The 18460-nt window shown below is 40.0% G+C and overlaps 1 protein-coding gene across 2 annotated transcripts; it reads right to left on the reverse strand.

Moving 5' to 3' along the window:
• Positions 1–1372: 1372 nt before the first annotated feature.
• LOC105482512 (inhibitor of DNA binding 4) lies at positions 1373–6052 on the reverse strand. Of its 2 annotated transcripts, XM_011742646.3 has the most exons (3): positions 5221–6052; positions 4792–4850; positions 1373–4219 (listed from the first exon to the last, which is right to left on the reverse strand). In XM_011742646.3, the coding sequence occupies exons 1-2, from the start codon at positions 5659–5661 to the stop codon at positions 4806–4808; spliced, it is 486 nt and encodes a 161-aa protein (XP_011740948.1). In that variant the 5' UTR covers positions 5662–6052; the 3' UTR covers positions 1373–4219; positions 4792–4805. The 2 variants fall into 2 exon arrangements, with proteins under 2 accessions (XP_011740948.1, XP_011740949.1); XM_011742647.3 differs by lacking the exon at positions 4792–4850.
• Positions 6053–18460: the final 12408 nt, after the last annotated feature.

Genomic DNA, 18460 nt, shown 5'->3' on the forward strand with positions numbered 1-18460 from the left:
ATAGAAAATTCTCATCTAAAGTGTGAGGTTTCTTACTGAAAAAAATTTCATGGGTTCATGTAGAAAATATTTCTTGGGTCTCTTTATTCAAACATTTTAAGTTCAATTCCTCTTCAGTTGTATCTTAGCCAGTGGAATACAGATAATGCATTTTGTTCTTCTTTCCCCAGAAACTGATGTGTTTACTCTTATGGACTCAGAGGGGCTTTTCGAGTTACTTCAATTTTTACAGCTCTTTTCATATCCCATGTATGAATTTACTGTGAAGACTTATGAATGATGGAGCTCCAGCAGCCTCACCATGGACTTGCTTTGCTTTGGTAAGTATAGAAAACCTTTGGCAATGTGGTTGAGACCTAAGTTTTAGCACTTAGGCAAAACCTTTTAGCAGGAGCCAGGATATGAATAAATATGAAGGAGGCACTTGAATGCAAAACACACTTTAAAAATTTCATGGCAAATTTGAGAGCATTTTCAATTAAGTATCTATGACTGCGGGTTGTCTCCCTTGAACAAATTAGTTCCCCTTTGTAAGGGTTTTATCTTTCAAAGTATCGATCAAATTGGTGCTCAAGGTAGAACTGTAAGTAAAGTTACCATCCTAAAACCTTTTGGGCGATGGTTCTAATTGATATAACTAATATTTTAGCAAAATATCCTGGATTGTAATTGAAAGAAAGCATCTGGGTCTGAAGAATACCTACTGAGGGCAGCCCTATTAAGATTGATTCTGAGATGGGTTAATTTCCTGAACTTGCAAAGCAGAAACTGGAAGGTTTTCCTGCTTCATAAGCCTGCAGGGTTTAGTGTTTGGCCCTGTTGAGACCCAAGGGCTATCTGGGCTGATTAACATATATATAATTCAAGTGCACCAGCTAGAAAGGCAGAGACACTTTCATTTGGCTCTGTACTACTGTGAAATAAATTCTGTCTGCATTGTTTAACTTTTTTTTTGTTTTTAATTAGTTTTCCCTGGACATCCTCCTGCTGCCTTCTTTAGGAATATTGCTTCCTATCCTAAGCAGGGACTAAAGACTAGAAAAGCTTTCTCCAGCATTCAAACTAGATTTTCTTTCCATTCATATCACCACTTTTCATAACATGGTAAGAAACACTGTAAATAATTGAGGTGATCCATCAAGAGACCCATTCTTGATAATGAAAAATTGCATAACTCAGTAAAAGTCAATTAAAAACCACAAACTCCAGAGCCTTTTGCTCAGTGAAGATTTATTGTTACAGAAGGCAACTAATACAATAGATTTGTAGGGTCAAAATTTTAAAAAGTTCTAAAAAGGCAGTTAAAGCTTGACAATAAACTTGAGTAAGGTTTACACAATATCAAAGTATATTAGTTCTTTGAAATGAAAAGTTTTGTTTTTTTTTTTTCTTCCTTTAACTTGAGATGTCTGAGATGTCAGGATTTTGTAACATTCTTAGAAACAACATCCACTGTGTGAGATACTTTTTTTCCTTTTGCGGTTTTAAACCAGTCTGACTCTTTGGTTGTGTCTATACAATGAAAAGTCTACAAGTGAAATGAGACAAGTCAGGATGTTTTCCTTTGTTAAACGAAGTATCTGAATAATTAGAACTACCTAGATAAAAGACTCAAAATGTTTTTGTTATCTGGTTGCTTGGTTAGGACATAGCCAACATTTCAATGGAATGTGGTGTCTTGTACAACTGCATATAATTTTTTAAAAAATAAACAATGACTCTGTTTCTTTAGATACATCAAATGCTGCTTGAGTGGCCAAAGGGAAAATGCCAACCCTTTGAAATGTAGTATCTCTAACACTTTTCTTCTTCTAGTAGTTTTTCATGCCCCAAATATAAACTTTAACTAAGGAGTAACATCTATCCTCAAACTCCAAAAATATCCGTTTGTTTTGAGGTTCATGGTCCACCATTATAAGTTTTAAACTGTGCCCAAAGGCTTAGGTAGGGTTCAGCAGTCAGGCATGACAGATGCATAATTCTAACCAACAGTGCACATGTGACATGCTTCCTACTGAAATTAAACTGCCAAATAAAAAGGAAGGATTTTGCCCTTTTTAATAACAAAGAATGCAGTCGTTAGAATTCTTCAGATTTGGAATTCCAGCAGCGCTCTAGTGTTTTCTTCTTGATGTGTGACAAGAATGAATAATATCAAAAATAAAAATAAACCTCATCTAAACAAGCAGTTCTTTGACTTTATAATGTTCAACATCAAATACATCAAATTCTAAAAATACTCAAGACCAGTAAATTATCAGAGCTGAGGAAATAACATGCTGAGGATAGGATCAATTTTTAAACCTTTTGATTGATTTTAACCTACTAGCATTAGTTTTGTTCATTTTTGTTTAGACATTGCCACTTCAGCTGACTACTAGGGACCATGGTATTTCATATTCATATAAATATTTGAATTTGACCTCATAAAAAGTCCCTTGGGTCTATAATACTTTTATTCTTGTATAATCTGAAACAAATCCTTTCCTTTTAAAAATCAAACAGACCACGTTATACACACAGTTGACTATTTACAAAGCACCCAATTAAATCCTACTTAATTCTCTTTCACTCTAAAAATTCCATCTAACTTGTGTGTGAAGTACCCATAACATTAAATGCATAATGTTCACAAACCCTGATAGTCCTATCTAACCTAGAAAATATTACCTTCCTTAAAGAGAAAAAAAGAGCCTTAAAAAAAATGAGTAAGGTTTTAAAGAAATGAGACCAGAAATCACAGTACAAGACAGAGAAATCTACTTTAATATTCACATGTAAAAGTTACACATCACAAGAGATTGGACAGTAGCTTAGCGTAACTAACATAGCTATAGTGAAAATCATTTTTATAAAAAAATAATCTAGATGCGGTCATCAGAATTTTTGGTCTGCTTAAGTTAATGTTTGAAGATCGACTTTTATCCCTGCTTGAAGGATTTGCCATTATGCCTTTTTTTTCTCCCACTGTTGCCTATTAATAATTCTTTGGAGGAAGGAAAGCAGAAAGTGTTCATTTCCAAGAGTTTGTCCTTTGGTAGCAAGCAGAGAACATTTTTTCATTTCCATGATTAAATAATCTGTACAGACATGAAACTTAGTGACATTAAGCTTTAGTGTAAAATGAAGAGTGATAAGCATTTTTTTTCACTTCGATAAAACAGCAGATTTCGTAAACTCCTTAAGGATCCAAGCATTTCCTCATCCCATATGCAAAATCATTCAGAATCCATTTTGACCTCAGTTGAAAAACAAAAACAAACACTTACTCTGTATATATTACACTATAAAACCTGTACTTAAAAACTGATAAGGTATATATTCAACATGTATGCTTCAAATACAAAGATTTCAATCTACGTTTAAAAAAACACACTTGAATGGACTCAGAACAAGTTTAATTTGTGATTAAATATCTCATGCAATCATGCAAGACCACTAGCTATAACTGTTACTTCCGAGTCTATACTGGGCAAAACAAACACAAATTAAGAGCCAGGCCAAACAGAAAAGACATTCAAGATATCAAGAGCTCTGTAATTGAGCTGAAAAGTAATTTTCCAAAAGAAATATTCCCATAGATTAAAAAAAAACACACATAATATTTACAAAAAATATTTAATTAAAAATATCTTATAATTACAGTAGTCTGTTAAAGCATATACTTTCTCACACTTATAGAACATCTCTATATACACATGGTATGAAATGTCACTCATTTATCTATACAATATGTAACATTCTTGCAGAGAAAAGAAAGTTCTCTGCCCCGTTATAATCATCTATTTTAAACAATAGATGTAAAAAAAAAATATCTACAATGCTCTGGTATATTAGTAAAGCTTCAAAACAAAAATTGAACTCCTTGGTCACAAAGTAGGCTTCTAAAGTCGGATCTACTCTTGATCTTCTATTTATCAGTCCTGTCACACTTAAGCTTAAAAGTTTAACTGCATCTCCAAAACACACAGAAATGTACAATTCACAGCAGTTATAAATGAAGAGACAAAACAGAATACGTATGTAGAATGTTTATGAACGTGCAAAGAAAGGATGAAAGTTGTATTTTTCTTTCCTCTCCCTCTCTTGGAATGACGAATGAAAACGTTTCTAGGTTGGCCGATGTTTTTTCCTTTCCTCCGGTGTCTTTTTTTCTCTAACTTCTGCTCTTCCCCCTCCCTCTCTAGTGCTCCTGGCTCGGGCTCAGGCGGCCGCACACCTGTGGAAGAGGAATGAATAGAGGGGGTGTGTGAACCTTCTCGCTGCAGACTAACTGGCGCCACCGACCAAACTCAAGACATGCTTGATCAACAACCCAAAACAAACCACCAGGTCAGACAACACCCGCAGCCCGCGGCCGGGCCAGGCGCCGAGTAGGCAGCTGCGGCTCTCGGGAAGCCAGGAAGGGGACCCACTCCGGGACCCTGCCCGCGTCCCCCTTTATGGGTGACAGATGCACGGGGGGACACCGGGGCAGCTCCCATGCCCACGAGGGTGCCCTCCCTCGGGAGCTAGGGAAGACAGAAGGGCCTGCTGATCACCAGGAAAAACACGGGGACGGCGAGGACAAGGGCTGACACATCTCCACTGAGACTGAACCTCGAGTTCTAAGGCTAAGTACGGGTTCACTTGCTACTTAGGTGGCAGGGAGAGAGACAGGGGTTACTTCCTTGAGAGTTTGCTCTCAGAAATGCTAGGGAGCAAAGAACACCGCGGTGCCTGGCCCCGGAAGCCCTCGGGGACGGGCGTCTCTGGTGACCGGCCACCCGAGACGGGAAAATGCGCGCTCACCTGGACAGCGCGGCTCAGCGGCACAGAATGCTGTCGCCCTGCTTGTTCACCGCGCCGGCCTGGAACAGCAACCGAACACCAAGGGAAAGGTTAGCAAGCGCAAACAACGCGCTCGTCACGGTCCTGGATCGTCCTCGGAAATCGGGCTGCCGCGCCGACGCCCCCACCCCCGCCTGCACCCCGGGGGGCACCTCTGGGCTTAGGCGGGACTTGACAGCCCAGGACGCGCACGGCCAGGGGTCCCGCGCTGCGCGTTCTCCCAGACCCGCGCCCGCCGAGCCCGACCGGCTGCTGGCAGATCGGGGAGCCGGGAGGAGGGGGCTGTCATTCCCGGCTAGCCCCTGCCTGAAGGAGGGTGAGCGCCCGCGTCCCGCCACCAACCTCCCGACCCCCGCGGCGTCCGCCCACGACCGGCGCCCGGCCTCTCACCGGGTCTGTGTTGAGTGCCGTGAGCGGGGTCCGCGGCGGCGCGGCTGGACAGGTCCCGGCCGGGTGGTGTGGCGGCGCGGGCGGTGGTGGCTGCCTCAGTAGAGCCGGGTGCGTCTCCAGCGCCAGCTGCAGGTCCAGAATGTAGTCGATAACGTGCTGCAGGATCTCCACTTTGCTGACTTTCTTGTTGGGCGGGATGGTGGGCACCAACCTCCGCAGGCGACTATAGCAGTCGTTCATATCGCACTGCAGGCAGAGCGCCGGCTCGTCGGCCGCCGCCTCGGCCGCCTTGCAGCGCGCTGCCGCCGCCGCCGCCGCCGCGGCTGCCGAGCCACCCAGGCTGTGGCCGTGCTCGGCCAGGCAGCGCAGCGCCAGCTCCCCACCGCCGCAGCCCGACGGCGCCTTGCGGCCCGAGGGGCGCACCGGGCTCACCGCCTTCATCGCGCGCGCCCTGCGCCCTGCGCGAGCGGACCCGCCGGGGCGAGCGAGGGAGGCAGGCAAGCTCCGGGCCCCGTCCGCGGCCGGCTCCACTCCCTTTGCCTCTGCGCCCGGCGCGCTCGGGGCACCGCGACGCTCCCGAGCCCAATTGACGGGAGAGTAGCTCTGGGTTTTGCGAGGGGATCTCTGCTCAGTGGGCCACACTCAGTCCGAACCCAAGGCAAGAAAAAGCAAAAGCACCGGAAGAAAAGTAGCCCACCCGGGTCCCCTAGTCACTCCCTTCGGAGCTCCGACTAAGCCCAGTCGCGGCCGCCGCGCTCCCCTAGCCCGGGATCACCCCACCGCCGCTACTACTCACAACCGCGCCTCCTCCACTACGCTCTCCCCCGGCCCGCCGCGCAGCTATATTTATAGAGCCGTGCGCTCCGGGGGCGGGGCCAGCGCGCGGGCCGGGTCGCCGCGCAAGCCGAGCGGAGCCCGCTGGGCGCGCGGGCGGGTGCGCAGAGGGAGAGGCGAGGGCGGGGGCTCCGGGCGGTGCTGGGGGGCGGGGAGCCGGGCTACCCGAGTGGAGGAGTGGGCGGGGGGTCGGGAGTTGCTAGCCAATCAGGCGGGCAGTGCCACCTCGGGGAATGACGCTTGGCCAATGGGAAGGGCACTCCATTCCGTCAACGCTGTGGGTCGGGGTTCTGAGAAAAGAGAGCTGGGTGGGAGTCGGGCCAGGCTGATGTGTGCCCAAGGGAGGGGAAAAGAGAGAGCGAAGTTCCTGCGAAGAACTGCGGGAATGTGCGGCCGGAATTCACTCTCCACCGCCCCCTCTATCCCGACTAGGCTGCTGAGGGAGCGCCTGGGCCCTGCTCGCGGATACCCTGCCACTCCTAATAGCGCGGCGCCCAGGGACCCTCCGCCACCCATCATTCCATCCATGGGATTGCAGTGCCTTAAGAAAGACGCGCTGTTCAAAAAGGCACGTTCATTCTGTTCTGTATTTTCCCCCTCCGTTCATTATTCGCCTTTTCACATTTGCTGAAACCATAATGATGGAATGGAATGTGTAGCCTTTCCGTTTTCTTTTTAAAAAATGCTAAAGCTTAGCAAAAGTAGAAAAAAAAGAAGAAAGAAAAGAATGCCGAATCGAATGCAGGTTTTTGGTGAAGGGAATATAAATAAGACAAAAACGTAGGAGGGGTTTCTTTTACCCCATCTAAATGCAAAAGTGGGCTAAAGAAATGCAATTGCCTTGCGCATTCAATTAGAGCACGTAAAGATTAAAAATGCATGGACACGAAATATTTAAAATTCCATTATGACATATAATATTAATCTGTTTTATGTAAAATTCATACCTGCAAGTTAATTTAGGCCATTAATGCACAGCTTCACGTATTACTCAGCGTACCCCGCTTTAAATAAGGTGATGAGAATGTCCAGAGTCTCCCCCTTTGACAACAAAGCATTAAAATTCACACTTCCAGTCTCTGGGGTCCTGCTTGGGCCCCACCCTGCAAAAAAAGCCTGTTAATTAAGGGCGTTTTTGCGTTAGATTTCTTATAGAAAAGCTGTCCTTCAAGGGTTCAAAATAAAATTGCACAATGAGCTTTGGTGGAGTCTTGTGTGTACCCTTCGAGCCCTTCAGATGAGAAAGGAACATAAAAATTCTCAGTCAATGGGGAAATGAATGTTTAGTGCCTCCACTCTACCTTTAGACACGCTTGGAGATGAATTAACCGAAGAATTTTCTTCTTTCTTGTACATGACATGGATTGGTGTCTTCATTTTCATAGATAATTGAAAGAAAGAGACATGGACCTCATTTCTTCCTGTCTACCCCCTGTATGGACTTTTTCTACATCCCTTCCCAGAACTGAAATACCTGCACCAGGCAGATATTTTGTTTAGCTACGTCAGTACTTTATGACTATTGCACTATTCCCCAGAGCACATTCCTTTTTCCTGATGAAATGAGGAGCAACTATTTAATTCTGGTTTCACAGGTAGATGCAATAACCCTCCTCTCCCCAATCCTTGTATGTTACTGCCTCTAATAATTGTTTGGAAACAAGTGACATTCTCATTTATTTATGTGCATACGTAAATGGTCTACATACACATTTATCGAGAAAATCAGAATTATGAAACTCAAAAGGACTTTCTTCTAAAGACAGGCATAGTCATATACATCTTTAAATTAATGCAAATACAGAGAAAATGTTGTAATTTTAAATGGGAAGTTGGGGAAGCCAGCACTACTGGTTGTAAGCTGTTATCTTGGAGCCAGTCGTATGAGCACAGACGATAATAATAAATGGATATATGTACAGGTGTTTAGTCCCATTGATTTTTCTCTTTCATAAAGTTTAAAATTTGCTTCTAAATTCAAAACCCAAGACTTTCCTCTGTTCGGCAAAATAAAACTATGCTAATGTGCCCAGGACACACTTAACATTTAAAAATTTTACATATCCTAACGATTAAAATTAAAATTTAAGTTTTGAATATGTAACACAAAGGAAGAATCATGTCGACATTTTTGGAATTTGCTAAATCTCAGAAAGCCATGCCCTGGGTGTGACAAGTGCCAAATGCCAAAGTTTCAGGTTTTGTTGGAGATGCTCTGTGTGACTGGCTTAAAGTTAGAAAGGCTGAGTTACTCTATGTGGGGCGGGGTGGAAGAGGTGGTTTCAAAGGAATGTACCTCAGCCACAAGATCAAGAACACCCAGGAAAGATGTGATCCGTAAATCCTGCTGGCACAGTAGGCAGAGGCAGTTATTGTGCTCCTTGTTTTGAAGGTTGGAAGGCATGAAGACATTAAAAAATTAAAGTGCTACCTAAAAGGTTATACTATGGGAATAACGAATACAATCCTGCACTTTTTGGTCCATGAAACCAGAGAGTACTAGGGGCTATGCAAAGTGTGTTTCTGTATTCTTAGACATAGACACTAACGTGATGTCAAAGCTGAAATCATGGAAGACTCCTGGCACTGATAATTCAAAACAGAGTTTACCCAGCAATTATCAATCAGATTTTGGATAAACCTTACAAGCTATGTTATTTCTACTGTGCAGAGAAGCTAACTTAGTCTGTCGGTGACTCTCTTTTACATCAAAGTGTTCCACTTGCACTTGTAAAAGTAAGATGGGCTAACCCAAACCCTTTTGTCATGGAAATACTAGAGGCTCCCAAAATGTACCTCAGTAGGAACCTAGAATGAAACATTCATGGGAGAATTGCTAGAAGGCCCTGGTGACCAGAGTAATGGATACACCCTTCCTCCAGACAAAGAGGTCTGCTGTCCTCCCTGAGATATATTCTAGCTACTAAATCAGGCCCTCGCTGAACTGCAACACCCAGGCCTTTAGAAGTCATAGTCACCCTGTGTTTACATGAAGCAAGGGTATGGAAGCATATTGTGCTATTCAGTCCCAGTGCCTTTTTAGAACTTGATACTTGTTTCTCCATAGCCTCCAGGGAAACAGTGAGTGGGCTCCCACAGATAAACGTGAATGTTCCCATGCCTTGGTCACTCTGTAGGTGTGTGGTCACAGAAAGAGGCATATGCATTCTTTGAGGGCGTAAGAAACCACTATGTACTCTGCAGCAGGAATGTCCCTTGCTCCCAAAGAGTAAATTGGGTGATGTGGCAATTCAAGCTCAAGGCTGCTTTATCAGGCACTAAGTGTTACAAAATTACTTGTGCTACCCTTGAATTGCTGATACTAGTTCCGGAAACACTGATAACCCCTTAGTTTGCTAGGTCCTGGAAAAGGCTTGTAGGAAGAGGATGTTGTACATTGAACATGGCTGGGCAGATGTGGCTGTAAAAAATGCCTTATTTGGGGAGTTTTAAAGGTAGTTAGTTTAAATAAGAAGTGACTTTTTGAAAGCCCGCCCCGCCCTTAGATTAAAAGACAGAAAATGGGGAGAAATAAGTGGAGTTTGTTTTTACCTTAGGAGATGTAAACAGCATGGAGTCTGAAGTGAGACAGTCTGAGACCCAATTTTGGCCTCTTTGCCTATTAGTTTTATATCATTCAGATGGGTTCTTAAATTCCTATACCTTTCATATTTGGAATGAAGATCAAAATTGCATTTACTTCATAAGATGTTTATGTGATACACATATGTGTATATATGGTCTCTGTATAAGAAACTCAATAAAGTTCTTAGAACAGTGGTTGGCACATAAGTGGGCAAACCATGTTAAAATGTATTATCATTTTTGTCAAATATCTCTCAGTCTGTGGCCTGACTTTTCATTTACTTCATAGTCTTGTTTTAGAGCAGAAATTTTAATTTTTTTTTTTTTTTTTTTTTGAGACAGAATTTCACTCTTGTTGCCCAGGCTGGAGTGCAATGACATGATCTTGGCTCACTGCAACCTTCGCCTTCCAGGTTCAAACAGTTCTCCTGCCTCAACCTCCCAAGTAGCTGGGATTACAGGCACCCACCACCACGCCTGGCTAGTTTTGTATTTTTAGTAGATATGGCGTTTCGCCATGTTGGTCAGGCTGGTCTTGAACTCCTGACCTCAGGTGATCCACCCACCTTGGCCTCCCAAAGTGCTGGGATTACAGGCATGAGCCACCATGCCTGCCCTAAATTTTGTTGATGTCTAGTTTATCAGTTTGTTCCTTTATGGCTCATATTTTTGATACTGGATCTATCTAAGAAATCTTTCATAGCTCAGGTAACAAAGGTTTTCTCATAGGTTTTCTTCTAGAATTTTTGTATTTCTTAGGTAGGGTTGCTTGCATGGTGTGCAGCTTATGCAGTCACACAGGGTCCTGCACTCAGAAGAGCCTTATGCTTGGGTTAGTGTTCTTGCCTTCTTGAAATTCTTATTAATTTTTGAACAAGGAAACCTGCATTTTCATGTTACATTTACATAATTTGTGTCTCCAGTCTTTGTTTTCTGTTTTATGTGTAGGTCTATGATCCATTTTGAGGTTATTTTGGTGTGTGGTGCAAGATATAGGTTGAAATTAATATTTTGCATATGTAGATCCAGTTGTTTCAGCACTCTGTCAAAAAGACTACCTGTTTTCCAAAGAATCGCCTTTGCACCTTTGTTAAAAATTGATTGTGTACAATGTATATGTGTCGGTCTCTTTCTGGCCTCTGAAATCTATTCACTGGACAGATTATCTGTTTTCACACTGCTATCACATTTGCTTGATTACTATAGCTTTATAATAAGTCTTGAAATCAGATAGTGTTGAGGCATTGAACCTCCAGCTCTGTTCTTTTTCAAAGCTGTTTTGGCTATTCTGGTGATACTGCATTTCCATATGAATTTTAGAATCAGTTTGTGAATTTCATCAAAAAGGACTTGTATCCAAACATATAAAGAACCTGTACTCAGGATACTGTATATAAAGAGCTTTCAAAACACAATAATAATAAAATAAACAACTCAATTAAAAAGTAGGCAAAAGAACGTACAATCCAATAAAGGAGAAATAGGCCAGGTGCCATGGCTCACCCCTATAATCCCAGCATTCTGGAAGACTGAGGCAGGTGAATTGCTTGAGCCTAGGAGTTCGAGACCAGACTGGGGAACATGGTGAAACCCTGTCTCTACAAAAAATACAAAAAATTTGCTGAGCATGGTGGTGCATGCCTGTAGTCCCAGCTACTGGGAGGTGGGGTGGGATGGTGGTGGTGGGGCTGAGGTGGGAGAATCGCTTGATCTTGGGCGGGTAGTTGAGGCCGCAGTGAACTGAGGTCGCACCACTGCACTCCAACCTGAGCAACAGAGTGAGATCCTGTCTCAAAAAAAAAAAAAAAAAAAAAAAAAGAGGAAGAAATAAAAAATGGCAAATGAGCACATGGAAGATACTAAACATCAGTAGTCATTTGGGACATACAAATCCAACTACAATGATACACCACTACACACCTGCCAGAACTGCCAAAATTAAAGACGGAACATACTGAGTGCTGGTATATGGAGCAACTGGAACTATCGTACACTGCTGGTGGGAATGTAAAATGAGGAAAATTACTTTGGAAAACAATTTGACAGTTTCCTAAAGTTAAACATATAGATAACATATGGCCCATCTGTTCTTCTCCTAGGTATTTACCCAAGAGAAATGAAACCTTCTATCCAAGGGCCACAATGAGCCTGAGAATGATGAATGTGTTTATTATCTTATCAACTCTCTATCATATTGCTGTCAGCTAGGTATCACAGCATTAACTGAACAGTAGTGAAATATCCTCCGAAGCAGTCATGAGACTAATTTAATATTTCAGCTATCATGGCTACTCATTAACATATTTCATCACTTGTTGGAAATGGACTATGCTAAAAACACATTCACTCTTTCTTGGTTTGTATGATATGACATGGATTTGAGGCTTCAAGGAGGACCCTATCTAATTATTTGAAATGTTTCTCCATTTTGCAAAAACTAAAGCCGTGTTCTGTACTCTTGCCTCTCTGCTTCACTCCAGTTGTAGCCTCTGTTGCCTTGATTACCACAGTTGGCAACTACCTTGGTACAAACACCCACTGGGTGGGGAAGATAAGAAGCCTCATTATTCCATATTGAAGATGGTCTACCGTTTTCTTTTCCTCTCCACTTTTTTCTTAGCGAGAAAAGAAAAGAGGCTCTCAAGATTAGATGTATCCAACTGCTATTTCCAGAGCAAGGAGCAAAGATTCCCAATGGGTAACATATTTTTGCCTTTAAAATTCTGTGGTTCAATCTGTGCAAGCACAGCTTCTCCATCTAGCAAGAGGTTCACAGGGATGGAATAAAGATTGACTGCTTTTGAAAGTCCCAGGAGAAAGGCAGTAAATGAATGATAAGAGGAAATACACCAGTATCTAGTGCATACTAGATACTGAGTGTCCACTGATGGCTATACCATTATTGAAACGGGGCTTGTAATAGGTAAAATGGTTATGAAGATGCCAAATAGATCAAATTAGTGCTTTAACTCATAGTTTAGTAGAGAAATTCGAGACAAGAATTATTATTATTCCTTAAAATTCATCCCAATAGTGATATGCATTTGTCTGCTACCTTCTTTCTTTCAGCAGATAATACCACAAGTGAAGTCATAAATAAAAGCTATTCTACTCATAGCAGAAATTATTGCTAGATTCACATTAATGAAAAAGTTTTAATTTTATTTTTCTTTCTTTTAAGGTGAATGCAAAATAATTCCAAAATATAGAAAAAGCATTATTAAATGTATTTTAATTACTTAGAGAAAAGACACTAAATAAACAGTAAATTGCTTCACATCTTGAAACTAAATACTGAATATTGGTCCATCACAGTAAATCAGCCTTCACTGAGAGAAAAGACTTCCCCATTTTATTTACATCTAGGTCATGGTTCCTAAGAACTGATACAATGTTCAAGAAACAGCTGCCTTTTTTCTCCCACAAAGAGGAATTTTTGAGTCATTTTTGTAGCTCCCTACCCAGTTGTCATCAGTTGTTGGATAGGCTGTGATGTCAGTGACCTTTGTACCAGTAGCAGAAAGTCGATGAACAGTATAAAAACTTGTTATGTGAAATAATTGAACTAGTACATTTTTTCTACTATCACAACATGTGCAACAAAGCACTAAAGGAATGTTAAAAATCACCATTAAAGGAAAAAGAACCAGGTTAACTTTGAACTTTATCAACATTGGCAATTCTATGTTAAAAGCCTCCAGTTTAAACAAAATCTTCTCTTTGCAGGAGATTACAGGTATAATTATTTTCCCTTGAATAGAATTAAATCAAAAGTATAATCTTAAAAACTAAAAGCCTTAATGAAATATATTTTCTTCAAATAGGGCTGTTCAATGGAAAAATCTAAAAGTTTGGTGAAGCTATAGATAATACTTGGTCTGATAAAACCGTGTTTACCGTTTTAAAAATATTTTGTTCATTAGGTCAACATTAAAATATGAATCTGTTTATATTATGTTTTAAAAATAAGCAAAATATATGCTATCAGGCAAAATTAGACAATTTACTGTGACAACGTTGCAAAAAACGCAACATATATTGTCATCAAGGCTTGTGACATAGGATTGAAATTGTATCATATGAAAGTAACTTGTTGAATATATTTTTAACATTGACCTTCAGCCCACTGCTCTGTCTTTATCAGGAATCTACAACTTGTAATAAATAAAATAAATGTGCACTTTGGCAGATTGTTAAATGGATCATTTTTGGCACCTTCCAACATTGTCCATTAACAGCCTTTCCAGAACTGCCAACTCCCAACTCTGGAGAACACAGCTGAAAAATGGTAATGCTTTTTTAATCCAGCTTCCAGAAGAACCATCCTCTTATACCAATGAGGTATATGCTTAAAACCTCTATATTATGAATTCTAGCAACCGTAGCTCTTCAGTCCCACTTTTAAGGCTCTTTGCTAACCAGTCTTCTCCAGAATGGTTTCAGTTCCATTCAAGTCAATTCAAGCCAATTCTACACAAACATGTATGGTACATTTACTATATGACAAGACTGTGTTCAAGAAAAATAAGTCCTTTACCCTCTTGGAACTTGTGAATTAGAAAAATGACTTAAACAAATTAAAAATCGATTGATGCAATACAGTGTGTTCTGTTCAACAATACTGGCATGGAGAGGGCAGAGTGGGGGCAAAAGCCAAAACCTGAGTCAAAGGAAATTTGATGGAGGAAGAGTTACTGGAACTTGATTTTGAAAGAGGACTTCATCAGCAGAAGATGTTCCCTGGTAGTGAAAACAGCGTGTGCAGAAGCTTGGAGGAGTGGAACTGCAAGATTCTCCCTTGATCTTTGCTCTGCTTCAGTTTAAACACTCAGCTTTCATTTCCTTTTATTCAATTAGTATTTTACCTCATCTCAGGACACTGTTTCTATCTAAAACACTTTCCACTCTCTCTTCTTCCAAACCACAGTAATCAGCTCTTGAAAAACAACATGGTAGGATTTAGTGATGCATGGTTCTTCACTCAGGAAGCCATCTATCATTAACTCCCTAGTTATGCTTATTTTAAAATAACTTTATTGATTTTCTTTTATTTCTTTATTTTCTATTTATTTATGTATTTCTATTTTCTTTTTCATACACAAATTGCAAAAATGTCAAAAAACATAAAGAAAAATATCAGCAAAACACAAAGATGAAAATAAAAGTAATCCACAAACCAACACCAAAAATAACCTCTGTAACTATTTTATTGTGCATATTTCCAGATTTTCTTTATGTGTATAAGTATTATGCATATAAATATTTATTGAACAAAAATTATAGTATTTCTTTTTTTGAATATCAAATTTTTCACTTTGCATAATGTAGATATATTTCCAGAGCAATAGTTACTTTTCATTGTCATACTTTTTATGGTTATATAATATTCTATTATATAGACATGGCACAACTTAACAAATTTTTAAAATAAATATTTTAGTTGTTTTCTTTTTTTTTTTTTTTTTGCTGTGTACTCTTACATGTCTGCTGTGCTTTTTTTTTCTCAGTGTTGCAGGAGAGTGTGCATTTGTTGACATAATACTATACAATTCTTTTCAAGCTATGTCAGGATTATGTGTTTTAGATCTTCGATTAAAGCAAAGCATCTTAGAGGCAAGGTCATTTCTTCCTTATGTTTTTACAGGTCAGTAAAGAGAATTATTCGTATAACAAGGCTGCCCAGGTGGATTGTCACAATCTACTAGGAGGACATCCCAATATACAGTTGTTTAGAGATGACCTGCAGATTTTGCGTATGTTCAGAGAGTGGCTGGCCTGTTGACATGGGAAGCAAAAGGGCTGGAGCAGAACGGTGGTGTATCCATCAGACCAGGTGATGTCCCGGGAAGGTTCTAGTACACTTAGCAAAAGGCTTTAGGAGAGCAACTAAAACTTTAAATTATAAATTTGCTAGAAATTTTCTCAGGTGAGGAAAGTAATGGGAAGGAGAGGCTATGGGGGTAGAAAGAAGAGCATGTGGGAGTTCTGCAAGAGCAAGAACAGGAACCGTGACGTACACGATGAGTCAGATCATGTTAGGACTTCTACTGCCCCTGTTGGTTCTCTCTCTACTCAGGATTCTTCGCTAGGCTCAACTTCCTGTTCTTTCCTTTCAACTCTTTATTTTCTTGCTCAGTCATCTCCTAGAACCAGAACATAAATGCGGCTACAAATAATTTGGCAATAGAGTTTATATCTCTTCTGCACACCAACTAATCACTATATTCACCTTTATTGACCCAAATATTTTTATTCCCCTAGGTTGGACCAGTTTTCTTTTGAAATCGTGGTAACTGCTAAACTGTGATATCATGGCAAAAGATGAACCCACTCTCCTATTGTTTAAAAATGTAAATGAGGCCTAAGTAAAAGAAAAGCAATGTTTATCAAAAAATTCTTTTTTGATAAAAAGAAGTTTCTTTTTAGAGATTCAGATGCTCATTTATTTTATGGAATGACCAAACACAGAGTTATCTAATTTAAGTAAGTATAAGTGTTCTGTCCAACAATATGAGTTTTAAAATGGCTATGATCTCATCAATGCATGCTGTTTGTTTTGGCAAAATTTGTCTTGGAATAAAAAGATTCTTAGAATAAAAATGATTTCTCATGTTTCCAATTGGAATATGATTAATATTTTAACTTGTTGATGAAATAGCAGTTTTATAATCCAGGCTATCAAAAATCTATTATTTAATTTCTGAAAGGACATGAAATGGTGATAGTATCCTGCAGTAGTGTGTTTGCCTAGGCATCAGGCTCCTGAAGCATCTTTGTATCTGGTGAGCTGAAGAAGATTGGCTGTAATTTTCTTAAAATGCTGGTTCTACAATATTTATGGCAGGTGTTATAAAGGGGCCTCCTCCTTCCTTCTTATGTGAGTAGCCTAAAAAATAAGTGTTATCTGTCCTATGCCTTGATCAAACTTAGAATTGTTTCAAAAAGTAGAAAGATGTAATGACCATAGTTCTATTTCTACTGTTCTTGTCACTAATTTTGGAGATAATCCTAGATATTAGGGATGAGTAAACAGGTGAAGCTAGTGTGGTAGCCAGCTCTAAAGACCATTTTTCAACTTGCTAATGGGATGGTACATGGCAGAGAAGGGGAACTGGCTCAGGATCTCCCTGCTATTCTCCTTCCTGTGTCATGAATAAAAATCACACATCTAGAACAATATGACTTCTCTTTGGGCCTATTTAATTTTTATGATTTTATCAATGATTGTAAAACATGCTGAATAAAGGGTATTTTATAGTTGGTGGTGGATGGAGAGAAAGTAGAATGGATTAGCGATTCAGAAGTATCTAGACACTAACTAAGCAAATGCCCAAACTTTTCAGATATAATATAGACAAGAAAATACAAGGGATGTGGTCAGGGATCCAGGTCTGACATTTAGGAAAGCAAATACAAGGAGGCAAAAATATTAGAGACTGTATTTTGAAGCGATGAGCTATGTTAATTACAGTTACTAGAACGTGATCTATTTACTAAATACATGGAACTTCCCCTTCATTCAGATATTTAAAGTAGAATAATATGATCTGGCTAGGTGATTGAACTAGAAATTATCTAGATCTCTTACAAACGTATGATTCTGATTCCACAGCCTTCTTACATCACTGTGCTGGCTATTTCTTCTTAACTTGCAATATCCAGTTCGCTTTACAATTATAGATTTAGTAAAATGCTTCACTGGACTTCACTTTTGAATACCTAATATCACTTTAGTAGGAGCAGCCAAGAGATAAACAGGCATCTTCGTGATGAAGGTACTTGGCCTATATCAATAACACTAATATTTTATTTTGCAAAAGATTTAGCACTTATTTTAAGGCATCCAGTTTGCTATGTGTGTGCCTTGTTTACCATCTAACACAATAGTCTCATCTGCAAATTGGAGGATATTTAGTAGCTATGATCTTAAAAAATATGGTTCTAAATGATCAATGTTTATTTCTATAAATCATCAAAGAAAAATATACCCATTACTCTATAGTTTTATCATACACATGAATTCTTGTTATCTTCCACATTTTTACTGACTTGCTTTTTTATGAACACTAGAAAGTAGAGTCTGTATGGTTCTAAAAAGAATTTGCAACAACTTACCTCAAATGCAACAGAGCATTGGCAAATTCAATCTTCTGATTAAAGCAGGGAAATAAATAGCCAGTTTCCTTGTAACTGTGTTACTTAAAGTTTACAATTTAGAGAAGTATATGCATTATTTATTATTTATTGACTATGTATTAAGCACTATGAAATGGCTCTACATATAGATGTAACCTTTAACCTCACAACAATTCTGAAAGATGTTATCTTAAAATGAAAGGCTAAAATTATTCAGCAGTTGCCATCAGTAAAGGTAGGAGAAGAACTTTAAAAGCTGGGTTTAGTGACTCACACCTGTAATCCCAACAATTTTGGGAGGTCAACGTGGGCTGATTGCTTAAGCCCAGGAGTTTGAAACCAGCCTGGGCAACATGGCAAAACCCTGTCTCTACAAAATATACAAAAATTAGCCAGCCATGTTGGCGAGCCCGTAGTCCCAGCTACTTGTGAGGCTGAAGTGGGAGAATTACCTGAGCCTGGGAGACCAAGCAATATCTATATAGATAGATGCCTATACAGTATACTTAGTCTTAGAAGTCTAACCACTAATCATTTAAATACTAGTATTCATGTACATGCTATATTTTCAAGCTTAATATCAAGCCAGGGAAGAATTTGTCAAAAAATAAATACAAAAACCCCAAGATGAGCAGGGCAAACTGGTTCTCCAAATATAGCCTCTTAGGAGAGAAAGGAGGAGTAG

Source organism: Macaca nemestrina, chromosome 5 (genome assembly GCF_043159975.1).
Source record: "Macaca nemestrina isolate mMacNem1 chromosome 5, mMacNem.hap1, whole genome shotgun sequence".
Taxonomy (NCBI): Eukaryota; Metazoa; Chordata; class Mammalia; order Primates; family Cercopithecidae; genus Macaca; species Macaca nemestrina.

What these genes read in the sequence shown, in the direction of transcription:
- LOC105482512 (XM_011742646.3), bottom strand. Translation starts at nt 5,661, where the DNA reads ATGAAGGCGGTGAGCCCGGTGCGCCCCTCGGGCCGCAAGGCGCCGTCG. An exon ending in CGGCACTCAACACAGACCCG is followed by an intron (nt 4,851 to 5,220) that starts GTGAGAGGCCGG and finishes TTGCTGTTCCAG; the next exon opens with GCCGGCGCGGTGAACAAGCA.